Genomic DNA, 20,245 nt, shown 5'->3' with positions numbered 1-20,245 from the left:
CTAATAACTGGTTTAGTGTCTGTTTCCTCCCTCAGAAGATGAGCGCCAGGATGGTGGAGTTTTTATGTCTTGTTCACTGCTGTATCCCCAGCACGTAAAATAGTGCCTGGTACACACGGAATGCACAATACTTTCTGAATGTAAATAATATGGGAGCCAGAGTTGGTCCCTGTTCTTGGGGGTGAAAATGAATCTGCGAAAGCCTTTGGTTGTAGATGGGACCTTCGAGAGTTAACTAAGAGTAGAGAAGAGTGGGCAGAGAGCACAGCCCTGGGAAGGCCTGGGTAGGAACCCTGATTACTGGGCTTGTACGGGTGAACCGAGGAGCGAATCGTTCAGGGTAGCGATGGCTGCACGTCTGAAGGCGGCGGGCGCTGGCTGTCCGCGGGGGCGGTGACCGAGGCGCTGAGGAATCCCCGCCCACGGACTGAAGCCGGGCTCGGGCGGGGCTGGGGCTCCGAGAGGCGGGGCTGCGTGGTTGCGTCACACGCCGAGCGTCCCCGCGTGCGTGCGCTGCTTTCCACGTGGGAAAGCCTGATTACTGATCCACGCAGCTCGTCTCTCGCCATGAAGCCAGGTGCCAGCTGGGGTTGGGGTCATGGGCCAGGGGCTGAGGCCCGCCGGGAACCGGGATGACAGATCGGAATCGGAGGGACGGGGTCTCGGCCTGGGGGGTTCTGAGTCCCGGATCCAGGCTCGTGTGGGGAAGGGAACCTGGTTCCGGTTTCGCGTGGGGAGGGGGTCTTGGTTCCGGTCTCGTGTGGAGAGGGGGTCTTGGTTCGGCCCTATGATCGATGCAGAACCCGGGGTTCGAGTTCCTGATCTGGAGGTGTGTGATTGGCTTCGGAGGTGATGGTCGTGAGTTGAGGGTCTTGGGCCTGGAATTGGGAGTCCAGAACCAGGATTCATCTCAGTGAGGCTGTTCGTCATAGGGATCTTGGATAGCGGGCCAGGGGCGGCAGTCGGGGGTGCTGAACCAGAGTCAGGATCGAGGCATCTGAGGTCTTGTATCCCTGGGCGTGGATTTTGGAGAGATGTCTTGGCTCGGAGGTGGAGAGTCCCTGATCTTAGGTCCGGGAGCCGCGTCTGAAAGGCCCCTGGTTCGCTTCCCGTATCGCCGCTGCTACCACCGTTCCCTTAGCCCCCAACCCAGCTTCTCAGAGAGAGCCGGAGTGGATGAGAACTCCCTGCAGGATAGTGTGTGGCTTGCTCTGGCCCACTTTCCCGCTCTTTACTCGCCGGAGGGGGCGGCTTCCTGAGGATGGAGTGAGGGTCTTAGGCCCAGTGATTATAAACTCCTCGGTGAGATAAAACTTCAGAAGCCCCAGGATAGGATTAGCGTGGGGTAGGGAAGGAGATAGTCACAGGGCATGAGTGGTTTTACTCATTTGAATTTTCCCGAGGTTCTGATGAACCCACCCCACCTCCCTCTTGGTGGAATAATGAGTCCTGGCTTTGACAGCAAGAGTCTCGGCTCAAAGTTTCAACCCCGGCTCTGTTTCTTAAGCTACTGTGTGACCTTGGTCAAGTGGAATTACCTCTCTGAGCTTTAGTTTTCTCATTAATAAAATGGCTTCAGTTTTAATTTAGTGGTATCAGTTTAAGAAAAAATAGCATATGGTGGTAATCATTTTGTAATTGTAAGTATCAAATCAACAGGTCTTACACCTTATACTTAACTAAAGCGGGGTGGGGGGGTGGGGGGGGGTGTAATTGCACAGTCCTGATCTATGATAGTATTGGCTCTAATTGTTATCTTTATCTTTCCCCTCAAGGAGAATAAAACTAGGGTCTTTCTTCTTGGTGTCTCAGGTCTTCCTATTCAGGCTGCGCCCCTCTCCAGCTTGCTCCCTGGGGGTTGGGGGAATCTTATACTGTGACCAAAGGCTTTGTTTTTCCTAGTTTTTCTTTTTCTTCTTTTTTTTCCCCTTGTGTGTGGAGAGATGGGGTCATCTGGTGGGGTGGGGGTGGGGGAATTTGTGGGTCCTGCCCTCTCCCAAGCTCCCTTTCTTTTCAGGGTTCGGGATTCTACTGATGAAGAGGGTGGGAGGTGCTAGGCTGTGCATCTCCCACTGAGACCCTGGTGTGCCTGCAGGTACCACGTACTCTGATGGCCCCAGGAATGCAGGATGCACTTCCAGCCCTTCCTCATTGTGTTAGGGTAGGAAGTTGTAGAAGTTGTCAGGAGTCAGCTCTTCAGTAAGGATTTTAGTCTGATTGACAAAAGAAGCCTTGGGAAATTTTGAGCAGGGGCCACTCCTACTTTTAAAAGGCTCCTTCTTGCATCTGTTTCAGAAGATTTTCGGGGAGTGAAAGTGGAAGCAGGCACATCGGCGAGAGTTGTTGCGGTGGCTTGAACCAAGGCGGTAGCAGTGGTCGCGGGTGACAGATTGTCATAATTTGGGACTATATTCTGAAGATAGAGCCAACAGCTTGTCTGTGGGTGTGAGAGAGGAGTCCAGGATAACTAGGATTTGGTGTAACTGGGAGGATGGTGTTGCCATTTTTGGGGGAGGGCTGTGGGAAGGAGAGCAGGTTTTAAACCAGGGGGTCTGTGGACCCTCTGCCCAGATCTTCTTGAAAAGTATGTGCAAACATGTGTTTTCCTGAGGAGTGTTGTGGGTACTTCAGTACATTTTTCTAAGAGCCCCAGGACCTGAAATAGATTAAGGTGTGTTTTGAAGATCTGGGACCATAAGTTTTAACCCAAGCCCATTGTACCCCATGCCTTGCCCAGGTCCACACTTGCCAGGTCTCTGTTCTGTCAGGCCTTAGGGTGAGAATCTCTTAGGCCTAGTGGTTTCTCTCCAAGAAGGAGAGAGGGAGAACTCATTCCCCTGAGTTTGAATTCAAACTGTGCCAGGCATTGGATTAAGTAAAGTGCTTTGTGTATATTAAGTCACTCAGTCCTTACAAGTCTGCGAGGTGGGTGCGGGTATTATCTCCAGATCTCTGTCTTACAGATGGTGTTTTCAAGGCTTCCGTTGACCCTTCCCTACTCTTAGGATCATAAATGGCATGGCCATCTCCCTATGGGGGATACATGAACTGCTCGAGGGGAGGGACCAGCGCTCTGGTCACCATCTGATCACCTGCTTCTCGAATGAACAAAGAGGGTGCTTTCTCCATGAGGCAGAACTCAAGGGTGTAAGAGTCATCAGCAGACATGGCTTGTTTAATATTTATAGAGCACATACTTTGTGCCTGGTGGTGTGCAGGATGCTGGTGACACAGCGGTGACCAAAACAGTTAAACAGCCCCATCCATTTGGAGCTTGATTCTAGTGGGGAGGCGTGGGGGTGGGTGGGTGAGTAGGCAGTACTGATATTAAAAATGCCATGTATGATATTGATAGGAAGGAAAAGAAAGGGTAAAAGAGGGTAGCCCAAGAAGGCCCTGCTGAGGCAGGGACATTTCTTTAGAGATCTGAGTGCAGTGGAAGAGTGGGTGAGCCAAGCAAGTGTCTGCAGGAGGCCAGCAAAGGGAACAGCAGATGTAAAGGGTTTGACAGATGGAGAGCAAGCTTGTCTGGGGGGGAGGAAGAGTATGGGGTCCAGCACAGAGAGAGTGAGGTCAGAAAAGCCAGCAGGAGCCAGAGCCCATATGATGGTGGTTCTCAATTGGAACTGCACAGCAGAATCACCTGGGGAGCTTTATAAAGCCTTGTGCCCAGCACCCACCCCCCAATTAAATCAAGATTTCTGGGTTCCAGGGATTAGGCAAAGGTGAGGCCCACTGAGTTGGGGCTTTGGAAACCAGAGAAAGGAAGTTTCTTTTCAAAAGTGTGGGAAAACCATTGAAGAGATTTACACAGGGGACTGAGGAATCTGATTCACTGTTTTAAAAAGGTCCATCCTTGGCTGCCATATGGGCAGTAGACCAAAGAAAGAGAAGAGAAAAGGTGAACAACTCTTGGTTATGTGTGGGAATTAGAACTAAATTAGGAGATACGATGAAAAGTTGTATGTTTTCATCTTGAATGCTGTTTAGATGCATGAAGCTTTCATAGAGTGTGACTGTAATTCACTTTTACAAAAACTTTGGCAAGTTTACTAGTAAAGATTTACCTCAAGTAAGATCATTTAACCATAGTTGACTTTCGTGCTAACTAGGGTTTTGTAACTCGACTTTTCTCAAAGTACTGCAAGAGCCTTTGAAACCGTCACAGAAAAGGCAGGTATCAGATCTGTTAGTAGCAGATTATGCTTCAAACATAGATTTGTGCTCACGGAAGGGATCCATGTTGGCTCTGTCCTGATTTGAGGAAAGTAAGGTCTTTCTGAATCTTTTTTCCCCTAACCTTTCAGTCTTGTTGATAAGCCCTAACTGCTTATGACCTGTTTGCTGCCTCTCCATAAAAGACAGTCAGCTTTTGTCTTGGGTTTTCCCTGAGCTGGGAAAGACTTCTGCAAGTTTGGAAGCAGGGAGATCAGTCAGCAGGCAAGATGTCATACCCAACTGCCCTCTGTTTAGGGGGTTGGCACTCTTTTTCCAGAGACAAGGTCAGGAGTGAGAGGGCATGAAAATGTTTCCAGGGTCTGGGGGACCCCACTGCAGCTGCGCATGCACACATGCAGTGTTTGGTCATCAGACCAATTAATAGTGAAATTAGAACACATTCTGCAGATCCACCATCCAACCAAGAAAAGCAGAATGTTGACAGTAACATCTGCCTACCTCTGTGCTCCTCCCGTATCCCAACCCCATAAAATCTCCCGTACCCCATCTCATGAGTTTTGCATTTATTATCCCCTTGCGTCTGTTTTGGGGGGTGGGGTGAGTTGTGGGTTACCACACACGTCAACACAACATGGCATTGTTTAATTTTGGTTGCTGAGCTTTATAAAAAGGGACACTGTTGGGTGTGGTTTTCTTGGACTTGGCTTTTCACTCAGCATTGTGATTCTAAGATGTATTATCTGTTGTTTGTAACCCTCGATCGTTTTCATTGTGGGTTAGAATATTCCCGGTTTTATCTGTCCTGCTGATGGGCATCTGTGGACGCCTCTCTGTGCACGCGTGCCCCCGTTTCTCTCCTGAGTGGGATAATGAGGCGTAGGGGTAGCGTCGCAGGCTTCGTTGCCCTGATTGCCGTTTCTGTTTCCACCACAGGTTTCAGCCCCCGCGGGGGCGGCTTCGGCGGCCGAGGGGGCTTCAGTGACCGCGGCGGGCGCGGCGGGCGCGGCGGAGGCCGAGGAGGCTTCGGCGGGGGCCGAGGGCGCGGCGGGGGCTTTCGGGGCCGCGGACGAGGAGGCGGAGGGAGAGGTGGTGAGTGAGGCTGGGGGTGACCAAGGAGGCTCTGCCGCGGCGCGAGGGCCGCGGGGTCGCCCTCTGGCTGCCTCTTGGCCTTGCAGGTGGAGGGTTCCAGTCTGGCGGCAGCCGGGGTCGTGGTCGGGGCGGGAAGAGAGGAAACCAGTCAGGGAAGAATGTGCTGGTGGAACCTCATCGGCATGAGGGTGAGTGAGGGTGGCAGGGAGCCCCCGGGTGAGGGGTGGGGCTGGGCTGCCCCCAGGTGGCTTCACCCCTGCACTGGTCCCCTCTCAGGTGTTTTCATTTGTCGCGGAAAGGAGGATGCCCTAGTCACCAAGAATCTGGTCCCCGGAGAATCAGTATATGGCGAGAAGAGAGTCTCCATTTCGGTGAGCCCTGTCCCCGTCCCAGCCACCTGGGTCCCGGCCGGTGGGGTGACGGCAGTGTGCTGTGCCTCTGCCACCATGTGTCTGACCCATGCCCGCCAGGGGGCATCATAATACAGGAGTCACATTACGCACTCCCCACCCCAGGCGCTGTCTATCACTCCGTGTTACCTTCAAGTTAAAGTCCCAAGTCCTCGGTGTGGCCTGGAAGGCCCTGCGCATTCCGGCTCCCCCTTTTCGAGTCCCCCTGACCAAATGTCGCCCAGCCACACCGCCCTCTTTGCTGTTCACACTGCCTGGAATACTCTCCTCTCAGCTCTGCGTGGCTGGTTCCCTTTCATCACCAGCATCTCCATTGAGGTGTCACCTTGTCTTTCTGAGGAACAAGGCCACCTTGCACCAGCCTGTCTGTCAAAGTAGCCCTCCCCACCCACCCCCTGCCCACTTACCTACCCACATCGTCTGCTTTGTGGCCAGGCCCTGTGCTGCCTGGAATGTGCTTCCCCAGGTAACTTGAATGGCTCCTCACCTCTTTCAGGTCTGCTTCAGTTGTTTCCTGGGCTCCTCTCTGGTCACCCTTTCTCATGTCCACCTGCCCCTTGCCCTGCTCCCTGTACTTCATACATTCTCGCCTGGCTTGGGCTTCTCTCCTTAGCACCTGTCACTGGCTGCTGGGCCATATGTGTTAGTTAGCTAGTCCACCCAGTGTATGCGTACTTCCTGAGGGCAGGGGTCTTCATCTGGTTCACTGCATATCCCCAGTGCCGAGCATGGAGGCTAGCACACAGCCTGCTGGCGCAGTGAGCGAGTGCTGAGTGAGTGCATAGGTCTTGCTCTGACCTGGTCTGATCCTGTCTGCTTGTCTGTTGCTGCCTCTTCTCCTTGAGTCAGTAACCACGAGAGGGTCGGCACTGCATCTGTGTGGTCACTGATGTCTGCCCACGTTCATTTCTTGTACAATAATTGAGCATCTTGTCCCTTTTGAGGGCCCTAGGGTTAAGGGCAGTGCCTTCTTGCAAAAGAGCCTGGCACTGACTTCCATCCTCATCTCTCCTGGCCTAGGAAGGAGATGACAAAATTGAGTATCGGGCCTGGAACCCCTTTCGCTCCAAGCTGGCAGCTGCAATCCTGGGCGGTGTGGATCAGATCCATATCAAGCCAGGGGCCAAGGTGCTGTACCTCGGGGCTGCCTCAGGCACCACCGTCTCCCATGTCTCTGATATCGTAGGCCCGGTAAGTGGACAGAGGGGTCGGTGGGTGGGGTGGTGAGTAAGGGTCAGTGTAAGGTGGGAGGGAGGGAAATTCTGCCTCCTCTGCCAGTAGAGGCCCTGTCTGCTCCCCTGTGCCGTGTGGCTGGAAACCAAGCCCTTCCCTTTCAGAGGGCTTGTGAGTAAAAGGAACAGCTTGAGCCACAAAGTCTCTGAAGCCACACTCCTGAGTTCTTGACCTGGAGGGAAGCGGTGTGGGTGTCAGGGTGACTAGCGTTAGACCCAGAGAACATAGACACCGCACTGTTTGATTTGGTTGTCCTCTTTAAAAATGTATGCCCCCATAAACTGGTCTTCTGGGTTCTCTTGAAAACAGAAGATCTATTTCTGGGCTTACATTTCTGGGTGGCTATAGGGGTACCCTATTTAGTGTACCTCCAGCTTCATGACCCCTAGCTCATCTGTGTAACTATGTAGACTGTGTAATGTGGTGGCTAAAAACCCCAGGCCTAGGTGCAGGCATTTAAGAGTGAAGTGGCTTTTGGCAAATTACTTCACCTCTCTGAGCCTCACTTTACCCCTCTGGGAAATAGAGTTGTGAAGGTCAGTGACTTAATTTCTTTAAAGTGCTTAGAACTGTGCCTGGCTCACTGCAAGTATTCGTCACTGTGATAACTTCATCTCTGTGCCCTGGCTTTCTTGTTTTGAACCTGAACTGTGGGCCCAGGCTCTTAGGTCAGGCAAAGTGGGATTGAAAAACCCTTAACCAGTGACTTCAGTTCTCTGGACCTCAGTTTATTCTTCTGTAAAATGGACATGCTAACAGTAGTTGTTAAATGGTAGAGTGTTGATTCAGGTATTTGAAGAGATGATGCGTGCAGTGTCTGGGTGCAGAGTCGGTGTTCCACACATGAGAATTGGTGTCTTTGTTATTATGTGATTTATTTTAGGATGGTCTGGTCTATGCAGTTGAGTTCTCCCACCGCTCTGGCCGTGACCTCATTAACTTGGCCAAGAAGAGGACCAACATCATTCCTGTGATTGAAGACGCTCGACACCCTCACAAATACCGCATGCTCATTGGTGAGGGGTCTAGGGGTGGTCGTGGTGGGTGGGATAGGCTGCCTCAGATTTCCTGGAAAAGACTGTCAGAGCCCTGATTCGAACTGAATATAACCAGATGCACAGGCCTCTTGGGTCTGCAGGAACCAAAAGGGTGTGGGGAGTCAGGTGAGGTTCTAGAGGTTGCCACCCTGTGTCAGGGTCTCAGACATCTGGCACCCTTGAGGTTCACCTCCTATCTTGCCATCTCTTGCCTCTCTCCTACCCCCAAACCCCCATATTTCCTGCCTCCAAAACACAGTACTTTCTCTATGGTCCTGGTTTACATATAAGAGCTGCCTTCCAAGATGCTAATCATTGTCTGGTGAGATTATAACCCAGAAAGCACAGACTAAGGATGGCCTGGGCCATAGGAGCCCTTTATGAATATTAATGATTTATTTTTAAAAATATTGAGAAATGTAATGTAAACATGGAATACTTTATGTAAATCACCCACCCCAGGAGGTAACCCATATGAACCCAATTTGATATCTGCTTTTTCCAGTTTTAAAAAGTCAGTTTTCATTACACTATCTTTTATCTTTTTTTCTCCTGTTATATACTGCCTTAAAAATATTACTTTGCCTTTTGCTTGTTTTACTATGATTTTTCCCCCCCGTGCATTCATACCATACCCTTTGTCCTGCAACTTTTCATATGACAGTCCTGCAGACACTCTTGCCTGTAAGTGCTCACCTTTACCTGCCTTTTTGATGACGTGTCTATCTCCCCCCCAGACCTGAGAGCATCTCGAGGGCAGGGTCCGGGTCTGACTCATCTCTATGTCCCTCACGCCCGGCCTGGGGCTGGCCACAGAGTAGGTGGCAACCATGGTTTACAAGAGGAATCATTGAATGGTGTGACTGTGGGTTTTGGACCCATCTTGGGGACACCATGGAGGGAGGGAGTCCGGGTGGGGAAGTGAGACTGGAGTTACGGAAGACTGCCAGGAACCTGCTGGTGATGGGGCGCAGGCCCCATGGGAGGAGCTGGGAAGATCTGGGGGATTCAGCTTTTAACTTCAGTTCTTTCTCCCTAGCAATGGTGGATGTGATCTTTGCTGATGTGGCCCAGCCAGACCAGACCCGAATTGTAGCCCTGAATGCTCACACCTTCCTACGTAATGGGGGACATTTTGTGATTTCCATTAAGGTGTGAGGCTTGGAGAAGTCTAAGATGGGGTGGAAATATCTTCTCTTTGTAACTGCCAAGCGGACCTCCATTCCTCCTAATCCAGTCAGTCTATTCTCAGCCTCTGTCCTTCCCAGCTCCCTACAAGCCACCTCCTGCCCCCAGTCAAATAATAGCACATGATGAAAATGTCCACAAAACTAAGCACTTTGGATTTAAAGAGGCAATAGAATGTAGTGCCTGATCACTGAGTCTGACCACTTGAGTTTGAATTCTAGTTTACTGTGTAACTAAGCAAATTTGCCTGCATGCCTGTTACAAAGTAGAAATATTACTCCTGTTTCTTTTGGTGTTGATGTAAGGATTAAATTTATCAATACATATGAAGTGTTTAGAACAGAGCCCAGGGTAAAATAACACTAGACAAATGCTGGGTGCATTTTAAAAAACAGAAATACAGAGAACTCTTGTGTTCCCATCACCTTGATTCACCATTTTGCTACACTGGTTTATAATATTCTCAGCTGCATAATTACTATCCTTACAGAAGAGGAAAGAGGGGAAAAAACCTTGGGTGTAAAATTTAAACACTAGCTTTTAGATAAGAGGGCTCTGTTGAAGGCTTCCTGTTCCAAACCCTGTGGAATTGAAAACTTACCTAATGAAGTCTCTCCGTACATTTCCAAAACCTGAGTTTCCAAAACAAATTCTTCTGGTTTAAAATAAAGAGTACAAAAAAGGGAAAACAGCCGAAAGTCGACCTGCAGTCCTCTTTCTTCTGCAGGCCAACTGCATTGACTCCACAGCCTCTGCTGAGGCCGTGTTTGCCTCTGAAGTGAAAAAGATGCAACAGGAGAACATGAAGCCCCAGGAGCAGTTGACCCTAGAGCCATACGAAAGAGATCATGCTGTGGTCGTGGGTGTGTACAGGTGAGCAGGGGCCCAGTAGGCCACCAGGACTCTATGTCTGTCCTCTGCATGCAGAGCTGTGGGTCAGTACTGGTTAGAAGTGCCCTAAAGCCATGGTAACAAGCTCTGAATCCCCTCATCTCCTTCCTCTCACAGGCCGCCCCCCAAAGTGAAGAACTGAAGCCCAGAGCCATCTGGATCGCGAGAGATTGTGTTGCTACTATTACACTTGTGTTTTTCTATTAAAAGACTCTTGCCATCTCTCCCGTCTACTCTGCTGTGCGGCCTGTAGTGACAACAGGGCGCATGCGCCCTAGGTCAGTGTACTTGTTCGGGGAATGGATATTTTTATGTGGTCACACGGCGCATGCCCCTTATCTACCTCCTGCACAGCCCTAACCTGGATTTCGGCGCTTGGGCGGGACTGTTGCTTCCCTGCGCTAGTCCGCCGATAAACTCCGCGGAGCGCAGGCGCGCAGTTACCGTGAATCACGTGGGAGGGAAATCGATGGGGGGGAGTAGGGGCGGAGCCCCGGACTGGCGGAGTTGGGGGGGCCGGTTTGTTGTGGTCGCCATTTTGCTGGTTTCACTACTGGGTAATCGGGACCCTGGCTCGCCGCGTCCGCCGTATACTTTTAGCCAGTGGGCAGCTCTGAGCTCGGGCTTCCCGAGCAATTTGAGTCCCCTTGCCTGCGCCCTCAGGTAACAACGCGGCTACGGGTGGGGCCGTACGCCCTCGTGGGGTGGGGGGGCAGTACGGGACCCGCCCTGCCCGCTTCTCCGCGAGACCTAGCACGAGGCCGAGGGATGAGGGGAGGAGGGTGGCGGGCAGGTGCAGGTCATGCCGGGCTATTCATAGTCGGATTCCTGGAAGGGGTCGAGACGGAGGTAGCACTCTTACGAGCGAGGCGGGGAGGGGGTAGCGGGGACCCGCTCCCGCCCTTTGTTTGTGCTCAGCTCCGCCAGCCGCATCGTCGTCGCCTAGCAACAGCTGCCCTGCTCTGTGATTGGTTGGGCTCTTGGCAGCAATGACCAATGGTACGGTTGTTGCCATGGTAGGCCCGGACTGCCAAACTCAGGTCCCGCCCGCGGGGAGGGGTGTGCTCCTCGGCCCTGGGCGGGCCTCCAGGGTTGGGGGGCGGGACGCTGAGGTCCCCGGGGGCGGGTGACCGCGGGGCGGGGCGCGGGTTAACCCGCCCCTCCCCCGTCCACCTGCTTTCCCCTTCCCCCGCATGCCCCGGGCTGACCCACGTTCCCTCCTCTCCCCGCCCCCGGCGGCGGCTGCTGTTGTCACCCACCGGGCCGCCTGTCCCGCTTGCCCTCCTAGCCGCGAGGCTTGCCGGGCCGGCCGGGCCGGGACAGGCGGCCTTCTCTTCACCGCCACCGCCATGCTGGCCGTTCGCCCACCCCACTGGGGGCCCCACCGCGCCCCAGCCTCCCGTGGGCCCCGCGCCAGCCCTGACCTGGGTAGGGGGTGGGGGCTGGGAGAGACGGTCCTGGTGTGGGAGGGCCCCGGGGGAGAGGTTTTTTGGGGTGGGGAGAGCTCCGAGAGAAAGAAGGAGCTGGAAAGGTTTGGCATGGGAGCAAGGGTTTTACCTGGGGGAAGGCCCTCGGGGAGAGGATTTTGGTGTGGCTGATACTCTGGGAGGGGAGAACTGTATGTGGTCCTTGGGGAGTTTGGCGAGCGGGGCCTTCTAGGAATGGGCACAGTTGTGGATTGACCATGGTGTAGGGAGGGGGGATTGGAGAAAGGGCCCTCGTAGGAATATTGGATTGGGGGAGTTGGGTAGGACCCACTGTAGGGGAATCATGGAAGAGACGTCTCTTTGCTCCCGTTTAGGAAGAGTGGGCCTTTATTGGGGGGTGGGGATGAACCTAGGACTAGTACAAGGAAGAGCCTTGATGTGGCATGGGGAAACTACCTGGAGGGGTGGTCCCTGGTGTGGAGGAAATGATACAGGGAAGAGATCTTGGCATGATTTGGGGAGGGTCCCGTGGGAGTGGTGTGCCCTGATGGATGAGAGTGCTATGGGGTAGGACTCTGTTGTTTAGAGGTCCTCAGATAACCTTGGTGTTTCTTTGTACACCAGGTTATCTGGTCCCTGAAGACCCTGATGTGGTTTTAGTGGCCTGCAGGGGACTCTCATGTGGTTTAGAGGGATCCTAGAGCTGTTTGGATTGGGGTATCTACTGGGAAGGGTAGATCTTGAAGCAGAGGGACCTTTCTGGGATAAGAGATGAGATCCTCACTGTTCAGGGATACTACAGGAAGAGGGGCCCTGGGGAGGGCCACGAATAGACACAGGAAGGACTAAACCCTACTCCCTCTACTGTCTGTGGTTCTTTTTCTTCTCTTTTCCCCCCAATTATTGGTGTGTCTGTCCTTTCCTCTCATGTCCATATCGCTGTCTGGCTCCCAATCATCCCTTTCACATTCCCCCTTTTGTGCTGCCTACTTCATATATTTAATAATCATTTGTGAGGGGCTCTGCTGTGCCACCGCTCCTCCTCACCCCTCCCCCGTTGCCATCACTTCTCTCTGTTCCCTCTCTTCATTGCCACCTGTTGCTCTGTTGCACCCTTTTTCTCCTCCCTCTGTGCCCTGCTCTCTTGCTGATGTCTACCTCTTTCCCTCCTGGCACTGTCCCACACATCCCCTTGTTCCATGTTGTTCCCCACCTCCCGCCTGCTCTCAGGTCTCAGCGGCGGTGGCAGCCGAGGTGCAGGATGCGAGAAGGCGCCCCCGGGCCGGGCTCCCGCTCCAGGCCTCACTCCCCTGCGGCCCTCTGAGCCCACCATGGCCGTCCCACCGGGCCATGGTCCCTTCTCTGGCTTCCCAGGGCCCCAGGAGCACACGCAGGTATGCGTACATCTGGCTCCTCACCTGCCTGGGGTAAGGGGAGGCTGGGGATAAATGGGTCTTGTGGTCTGAAAATAGTGTGGCTGCCCAGGATAGTCTCCTGGGGGCATGAAGGGCCCATGGGAGTGAAAGACAGTTGTTGCTGGCAGAGCCAGGGTTGGAGAACCTTGGTTCAAATCATGACTTGGTGTTCTAATTATTTCGGCTCTCCATGTTTCTGTTTTCTTTTCTGTAAAACAGGGCCAGTAATGATGCCTATGTCACAGGGCTGTTGTGAGGGTTAAATGAGTTAATGAAATGCATGTAAAGTGCTGAGAAAACTGCCTGGCACATAGTAAACAATAAGTGTTCACTAGGAAAAACAGTCCAGAGTGAAAGATCTGGGGGCAGGAAGAGGAGGGAAGGTGGAGCCTAAAGAGTCAGGGAGCGAGCAGGGCCCCAGGGTGTGGGATAAAGATCTTCGAGTGGGGAGATTGTTAAGGCTCTGAAATGCAGTGCTTTAAGCAGAGTGGAGCGGGAGATCCAGCGTGCTGGATCTAGATCTAAATAACACTGGCAAGAGGTACAGAGTGGGGGCCAGGGATAGGAAGGCCCCAAGGGACCAGGGTAAAGCAGGATGGGATGGGGCAGCCCCCAAACCACCCAGAATGGGTGGCCCCAGGCAAGGGATCCAGAGGGGCACAACCCAGGTATTCTGTCCGAGCTCTCCCATGGAGGTTCAGAGAGGAGTAAAGGGGTGGGATGAAAGGTCAGGGGTAAGCAGTTCACCATTCATTCACTCAGCAAATCTGAAGTGTGTGCCAGGCCCTGCTCCAAGCACTGGAGATAAAATGGTAACAAGACAAAGTCTCTGCTATTAGGACTTTCTGTCCTAGTGGGGTTGTCAGACAATTACCAAATAAGTATGAGTATGGTAATGATGTGCCAGCACCACATATGGTTTTCCCCCTGGAGGTCAGAGGTGAAGGCCCATCCTCAGTGCCCACCCCTCACCCTATCTCACAGGTATTGCCTGATGTGCGGCTGTTGCCACGGAGGCTGCCCCTGGCCTTCCGGGATGCGACCTCGGCCCCACTGCGGAAGCTCTCTGTGGACCTCATCAAGACCTACAAACACATCAATGAGGTGGGCAGCAGGTGGGGACCTAGGCTGGGTGCTGAGGGATCCTGGCTTCTGGCACAGGTAACTCACCAGCCCTCATCTCCTGGCTGGCCGGCTGGGCAGGTATACTATGCGAAGAAGAAGCGGCGGGCCCAGCAGGCGCCACCTCAGGACTCGAGCACCAAGAAGGAGAAGAAGGTCTTGAACCATGGTTATGACGACGACAACCATGACTACATCGTACGCAGTGGCGAGCGCTGGCTGGAGCGCTATGAGATTGACTCGCTCATTGGCAAAGGCTCCTTTGGCCAGGTTTGGGATGCCCTACCCCCACCCCAATCCAGGGATTAGGGGACATGGGCACTCACTGATACCACACAGCCAGTTCAATGGCTTCAAGATCCATGCTGGGCTACTCACCCTGGCCCAGTCCTGTGGCTTCCCTGTGCCTCAGCTTCCTTTTCTGAAAAATACTGCAAATAGTGGGGCTCTCTCTATAAAGTTGTGTTATTTCATGCCCAGGGTTTACATCAGTATCTGATTGTTGCTGAGCCTGGCCCCATCCCATCCCCACCTCCCCCATTCCCTAGCTTTATGACATGCCCTGCCCTGGCAGGTGGTGAAAGCCTTTGATCATCAGACCCAGGAGCTAGTGGCCATCAAAATCATCAAGAACAAAAAGGCCTTCCTGAACCAGGCTCAGATTGAGTTGCGGCTGCTGGAGCTGATGAACCAGCACGACACAGAGATGAAGTACTACATAGGTGAGGCCTGGGGCAGCAGCAGGGTGGCGGGAACCCCTTGGGGGGGGGGTCGGTCACCCCCGGCCCAGGAAGGGGCTGGTGTCTCCAGGGCAGGGTTGGCTCTGCAATGCCCAGAAGAGTGCATTTCCTGCCACTTTCATAATTTTTGCCCTATTCACGTGATAATCTTGGTCAGAGTTTTTTGGGTGCTTTCAAAGGGACTTTGCTTTCTTTGTGGTAAGCCCTTAACACAGATTAACTCTGTGTAAGCCTCCCCACAGCCCCATGGGGGAAGGGACACTTGACCATAGCTTGAAGATGAAATAGGCATTCAGTTGCTATTACTTGCATAAGGTCAGAGTCTGCACACAGCAGAGCTCTAAACTGACCAGGCAGTGGACTCTAGAGCCTTTACTCATGACATCCATACTAGTCTTTTTCAACTTTCCTGTACTGATTGCTCTTAGAAAAGGCAAATGGGTTTAAGGAGTGTGTTTCTTAAAATACAAAGTCTTACAATAAGTGCAAGATAAGTGTCCTTTGCCACAAAAATAAACAGAACTGAGAAACAATGTTACAGTGTTAAATAAAGTAAGTGTAGAATAGTGTTAAATATCAGCACTAAATGGAAACTGCCTCTGGTTTAATCAGAAAGTTTGACAGAGGCTTGAAAAGAATTAACTTTTATTAATCAAAATCAGTAATTTTCTTGGTGTGAATCGGGTATATAAACACATCCTGATTAGAAGCTGGTTCCCGTGGGCACACCACTGTTTGGCCAGTACTCAAGAAGCAGACCAGACCTGCTTCCAGCCGCTGTCCTTATTACTTGTACCCCCAGCCACCACTGGGCCTCTCTGAGCTTGTTTCTTCTCTGTTGGCCCATTTCCGTCCCCTTCCCACAGTGCACCTGAAGCGGCACTTCATGTTCCGGAACCACCTGTGCCTGGTGTTCGAGCTGCTTTCCTACAACCTGTACGACCTCCTGCGCAACACGCACTTCCGCGGTGTCTCTCTGAACCTGACGCGGAAGCTGGCGCAGCAGCTCTGCACGGCGCTGCTTTTCCTGGCCACGCCCGAGCTCAGCATCATCCACTGCGACCTCAAGCCCGAGAACATCCTACTCTGCAACCCCAAGCGCAGTGCCATCAAGATCGTGGACTTCGGCAGCTCCTGCCAGCTTGGCCAGAGGGTGCGGCTCGAGCTGGCCTTGGGGATGGGATGAGGCGAGGGTGGGCGGGGCCAACTAGTGATTGTAGCCCGAGGGGCAGGGCTTGGCGGGGATGGGATTGTCGGGTGCATCCTGAAGGGCTGGTGGCTGAGGAGTAGTGCTTGGGTTGGGGTGTCGGTGGGTACGGAGAATGGGGCCGGTGGGCGAAGGGCGTAAAGGAGAGGGCCCTCGAGCCTGCTGCCGAGTAGGAAAGGGAAGGGTGAAGGGACGGGGCTGACTTCAGGCTGCCAGATGTAGGCAGGTGCAGGTGGGCAGGCTTGAGCCTGAAGTGGGATGGTAATGGGAGGATGCTTCAGCCTTGCAGCTCTGTGTGAGCAGGCATTGAGATGACAATGGTGGGGACTTGAAAAGGGTCTGGACTGGGAGGGTGAGAAGGGCCTGGGTTTGCTGACTGTCAACCTCTGACTGGTGACCAGGGCCTCAGGGTCAGGCCTGGGATGGAGATCAGGGTCAGATTAGGCCAGCAAGACTCCTGAAGCTGATGAATAAGATGGTGGTAGTGGCTCCTGCAAAGTTGGTCCTGATGACATAAAGGTTTGGAGCACTCATCCCCAGTTTTGAGGGCAGGAGGCTTGTCCTAGCCTTGGGGGTGTCAGCACCAGTTGAGGAGGCTGGGACCTCTGACTCTTGCCATCTCTCCTCCCCCAGATCTACCAGTACATCCAGAGCCGCTTCTACAGGTCACCTGAGGTGCTCCTGGGCACGCCCTATGACTTGGCCATTGACATGTGGTCCCTGGGCTGCATTCTGGTGGAGATGCACACTGGAGAGCCCCTCTTCAGTGGCTCCAATGAGGTGTGCTTCCAAGGAGGGAGTGTGCTAGAGGGGTAGAGGTGTGGCTGACCTGATAACCCTGACTGCCTGCCTGCTCGCAGGTGGACCAGATGAACCGGATTGTGGAGGTGCTGGGCATCCCACCAGCCCCCATGCTGGACCAGGCACCCAAGGCTCGCAAGTACTTTGAACGGCTGCCTGGGGGTGGCTGGACCCTACGAAGGACAAAGGAACTCAGGAAGGTGCGGCCCCTGCCCCACACCACTCCCCCCACCCTGGTGGCCCCTCACTCTCTCACACTTGGGGCTCCCTTCTCTCCCTGCTTCCTCTCCCATGTGTCTTTTCCTTCCTTCCTCTCCTGGTAGTCTGTCCTTTCCTTCCTCCCCAGCCCACCCCACCCCATCTCTCCTACCCACCCCACAACTCTTCTTAGCTTCTCTCTCTACCTTCTCTCTTGTGCCTCTGTTTCCCCGTGTGTGTCTCCCTGCCCCTCCTGCCCACTGACGGCCACTCTCTTGCCCCCCCTCCCACCCCCTCCCTGCCAGGATTACCAGGGCCCCGGGACACGGCGGCTGCAGGAGGTGCTGGGCGTGCAGACGGGCGGGCCCGGGGGCCGGCGGGCGGGGGAGCCGGGCCACAGCCCCGCCGACTACCTCCGCTTCCAGGACCTGGTGCTGCGCATGCTGGAGTATGAGCCCGCCGCCCGCATCAGCCCACTGGGGGCTCTGCAGCACGGCTTCTTCCGCCGCACTGCTGATGAAGCCACCAACACGGGCCCGGCAGGCAGCAGTGCCTCCACCTCGCCCGCGCCCCTCGACACCTGTCCCTCCTCCAGCACAGCCAGCTCCATCTCCAGCTCTGGTGGGTGCCTAGTGCCAGGTGGGGGAGAACAAGAGTGGGGGCAGCTCTGGTTGGCCTGACCTGGGTGACCTTGCCACTGGGCCTCCACCTAGACTTTGAAAGCATGAGCCTGAACTCCAGAGTGGGTGGGGCAAGAGAGCTCTGACTGGCCCTGACCTCTGAAATTGAGCTAGGGCTCAGGCCTCTGAAACTGGTTCTGCCTCTTGATGGCCAAACCTGAGGTCTGATCCCTAATCTCAAAATTGGGCTCTGTCCTTCAAGTGGACACTGGTCCCAAAGCCCAGACCGGGACCTGGGCCATGAACCAGAATCATCCTCCCCAAAACCCAGCCGCCACCTCTTACCTATGGCCGCCTCTCCTCTCCTCCCCTCCCCTCCCCTGTCACTTCCAGGAGGCTCCAGTGGTTCCTCCAGTGACAACCGGACCTACCGCTACAGCAACCGATACTGTGGGGGCCCTGGGCCCCCTATCACTGACTGTGAGATGAACAGTCCCCAGGTACTGGGGCTTAGGGGACTTTGGAGCAGGAGGTCGGGTAGCTGGGGCTTCCAGACCTGGGTGTCCATCACCCACTCTTTTGCTCCTTTAGGTTCCACCCTCCCGGCCACTGCGCCCCTGGGCAGGGGGTGACATACCCCACAAGACACATCAAGCCCCTGCCTCTGCCTCATCACTGCCGGGGGCTGGGGCCCAGTTACCCCCGCAATCCCGATGCCTTGGCCGCCCCCCATCACCAACCTCACCACCACCCCCGGAGCTGATGGATGTGAGCCTGGTGGGCGGCCCTTCAGACTGCTCCCCGCCTCACCCAGCACCTGCTCCCCAGCACCCGGCTGCCTCAGCTCTCCGGACTCGGATGACAGGAGGTCGTCCATCCCTTCCACCCCCTGATGACCCTGCCACTCTGGGGTCTCGCTTGGGCCTCCGTGGTGTACCCCAGAGCACGGCAGCCAGCTCATGACCCTGCCCCATCCCTGGGGCCCCTCCTGAAGCCATACCCCCTCATCTGGGGGCCCTGGGCTCCCATTCTCATCTCTCCCCTTGACTGGAATTGCTGCTACCCAGCTGGGGTGGGTGGGGCCTGCACTGACTGGGGCCTGGGGCAGGGGGTCAAGGAGAGGGGTTTAGGCGCACCCTCCCTGCTGAGGACTGGACCCTTGGCCCCCTCTCCCCCCTTGTTTTCTATTTATTGTACCAAAGACAGTCATGGTCCGGTAGGGGGAGCCCCTCTCACCCTAGGGCCTAGGAGGGGGTGGGGTCAGGTAGGGGGAGATGGCCTTGCTCCTCCTTGCTGTACCCCCTAGTAAAGAGCTTTCTCACATGCCTGCCTGAGCGTTTGCAGGGCCTCGGCCCCCCTTACCTGGCCCCAGAGGCATGGTGGGGAATGGTGCTTGGGGAGGTGGTGCTGGAAGAGGTTTGTCGTGTGATATTCGTCCCTGGAGAAGTTACAGCTATTGGTGTAGACGTGGGGCTGCAGGAGGTCTGGGGCTGTCGAATTTTAGATCAAGATCCTTAATAGGATCCTAGACCACGTTTGCCTTTCCAGGGTGAATGGAGACCTTGAAAGGATAAAGACCTAGCTATAGATAGTCCATCTCTGGGAAATACCAGGTTCTGTCCTAATGAGCCATGGCATCCACACATCTGTACAGGAGTGGCTCATTTTACTAAACAAGCATCCCTTAGCGGCTGAATGCATGTAGCAGCCTTACTGGTGTCATCTGGGGAGTGACAGGCAATGGGTACATTTACTCCTACTACGTCTGGACTCACTCCTTGGAGCCACTGTGAAGCAAAGCTTTTGACTCACATGCAAAAAAGATACTCCCAGGGTTCCAGGTAAGTAGACCTGATTCCAGGTGCTTTTGGAAATTTATGTCTCCCAAACCGGCCAATGAGGAGCCGCCTGATTCAAAGGGTTTGGTCACCACTGGGGCGCGGCGCTTCTTGGGAAACCGGGTTTTATCCAGCTGGCTCTTCACCCGTCTTTTGTTGGGGAACTACAAAGACCAGAAATCTCTTCGCTCACGCGTTTAGAGGCGGGCTCTCAGATAGCCAATCGGCAGTCAGGGGTGGCCCGGGGAACGGAAGCTTGAGGCGGGTTGTAGGGGAGGAGGAGGCCGTGATTGGGTAGTTTTGGCCAGGCTGTGCGCGGGAGCCGGGTCCTCCGAGGCCTTTGGAAGGTGGGTGGCTTGGCTGTGACCAGAGGCCGTGCAGGTTCGGCGTTCGTGGTTACAGAGCAGGAGGTAAAGGCCTCATCACGCTCGCTCCGGCTATGTCTGGCCCTGCTCGCAGGAAGCCCCGGTCGGTAGGAGAGACAGGCAATGACCCTGCTACGGACCTGCGTATGTTTGCTAACCGCGGTGGCTTGGAACGTGGAGGGAACCCTCACGAGGCACGGGTAAACCCTCCTGAGGACAAGGAGCTGGCTAAGCTGAGTCCTGAAGAGAGGGATGTTTGGGCGTGGCAGTGGTGCCGTGGACTGGCCTGCACAAGCGAAACAGCCTGACGTGTGAATGTGAACTGCAGGTGATCTGATGTTGGCGGAGATATAATTGAAAGCTGTATGAATTGGATTGTGGAAGATTTTGTTGGCTGTTTAGGGAGCTTGGACTTTGTCCTGAGGGCAATGAGGAGCCCCAGGAGGATTTCTAGAAGGAAAGGGGCGTGGCCCGATTTGCTGTTA

General features: G+C 54.3%; 2 protein-coding genes across 6 annotated transcripts; both read left to right on the top strand.

The window, feature by feature from the left end:
* Window positions 1-469: 469 nt before the first annotated feature.
* On the top strand, window positions 470-10,251 carry FBL (fibrillarin). 2 transcript variants are annotated; one of them, XR_005060136.2, is made up of 9 exons: window positions 470-577; window positions 5,113-5,268; window positions 5,355-5,456; window positions 5,545-5,639; window positions 6,699-6,869; window positions 7,795-7,927; window positions 8,686-8,765; window positions 8,988-9,100; window positions 9,864-10,008. XR_005060136.2 is itself a non-coding variant. In XM_037013869.2 (9 exons), the coding sequence occupies exons 1-9, from the start codon at window positions 568-570 to the stop codon at window positions 10,167-10,169; spliced, it is 951 nt and encodes a 316-aa protein (XP_036869764.1). In that variant the 5' UTR covers window positions 470-567; the 3' UTR covers window positions 10,170-10,251. The 2 variants fall into 2 exon arrangements, 1 of the variants encoding a protein (XP_036869764.1); XM_037013869.2 differs by lacking the exon at window positions 8,686-8,765 and adding an exon at window positions 10,145-10,251 and having other exon boundaries at window positions 9,864-10,009.
* A 273-nt stretch (window positions 10,252-10,524) lies between these two features.
* DYRK1B (dual specificity tyrosine phosphorylation regulated kinase 1B) lies at window positions 10,525-18,880 on the top strand. 4 transcript variants are annotated; one of them, XM_037013814.2, is made up of 12 exons: window positions 11,122-11,455; window positions 12,685-12,848; window positions 13,854-13,973; window positions 14,073-14,261; window positions 14,566-14,713; window positions 15,598-15,884; window positions 16,572-16,718; window positions 16,799-16,939; window positions 17,243-17,278; window positions 17,363-17,558; window positions 17,951-18,057; window positions 18,149-18,880. In XM_037013814.2, exons 1-12 carry the CDS (start codon window positions 11,221-11,223, stop codon window positions 18,518-18,520), a joined length of 2,142 nt encoding a protein of 713 aa, XP_036869709.2. In that variant the 5' UTR covers window positions 11,122-11,220; the 3' UTR covers window positions 18,521-18,880. The 4 variants fall into 4 exon arrangements, with proteins under 4 accessions (XP_036869711.1, XP_036869709.2, XP_036869708.2 ...); XM_037013816.2 differs by lacking the exon at window positions 11,122-11,455 and adding an exon at window positions 10,525-10,690 and having other exon boundaries at window positions 17,243-17,558; XM_037013813.2 differs by having other exon boundaries at window positions 11,125-11,455; window positions 17,243-17,558.
* The last annotated feature ends 1,365 nt before the right edge of the window (window positions 18,881-20,245 follow it).

Source organism: Manis javanica, chromosome 17, assembly GCF_040802235.1.
Source record: "Manis javanica isolate MJ-LG chromosome 17, MJ_LKY, whole genome shotgun sequence".
NCBI lineage: Eukaryota > Metazoa > Chordata > Mammalia > Pholidota > Manidae > Manis > Manis javanica.
The sequence above is the reverse complement of the archived record's forward strand: the minus strand, read 5'-3'. Positions and strand labels throughout refer to the sequence as shown.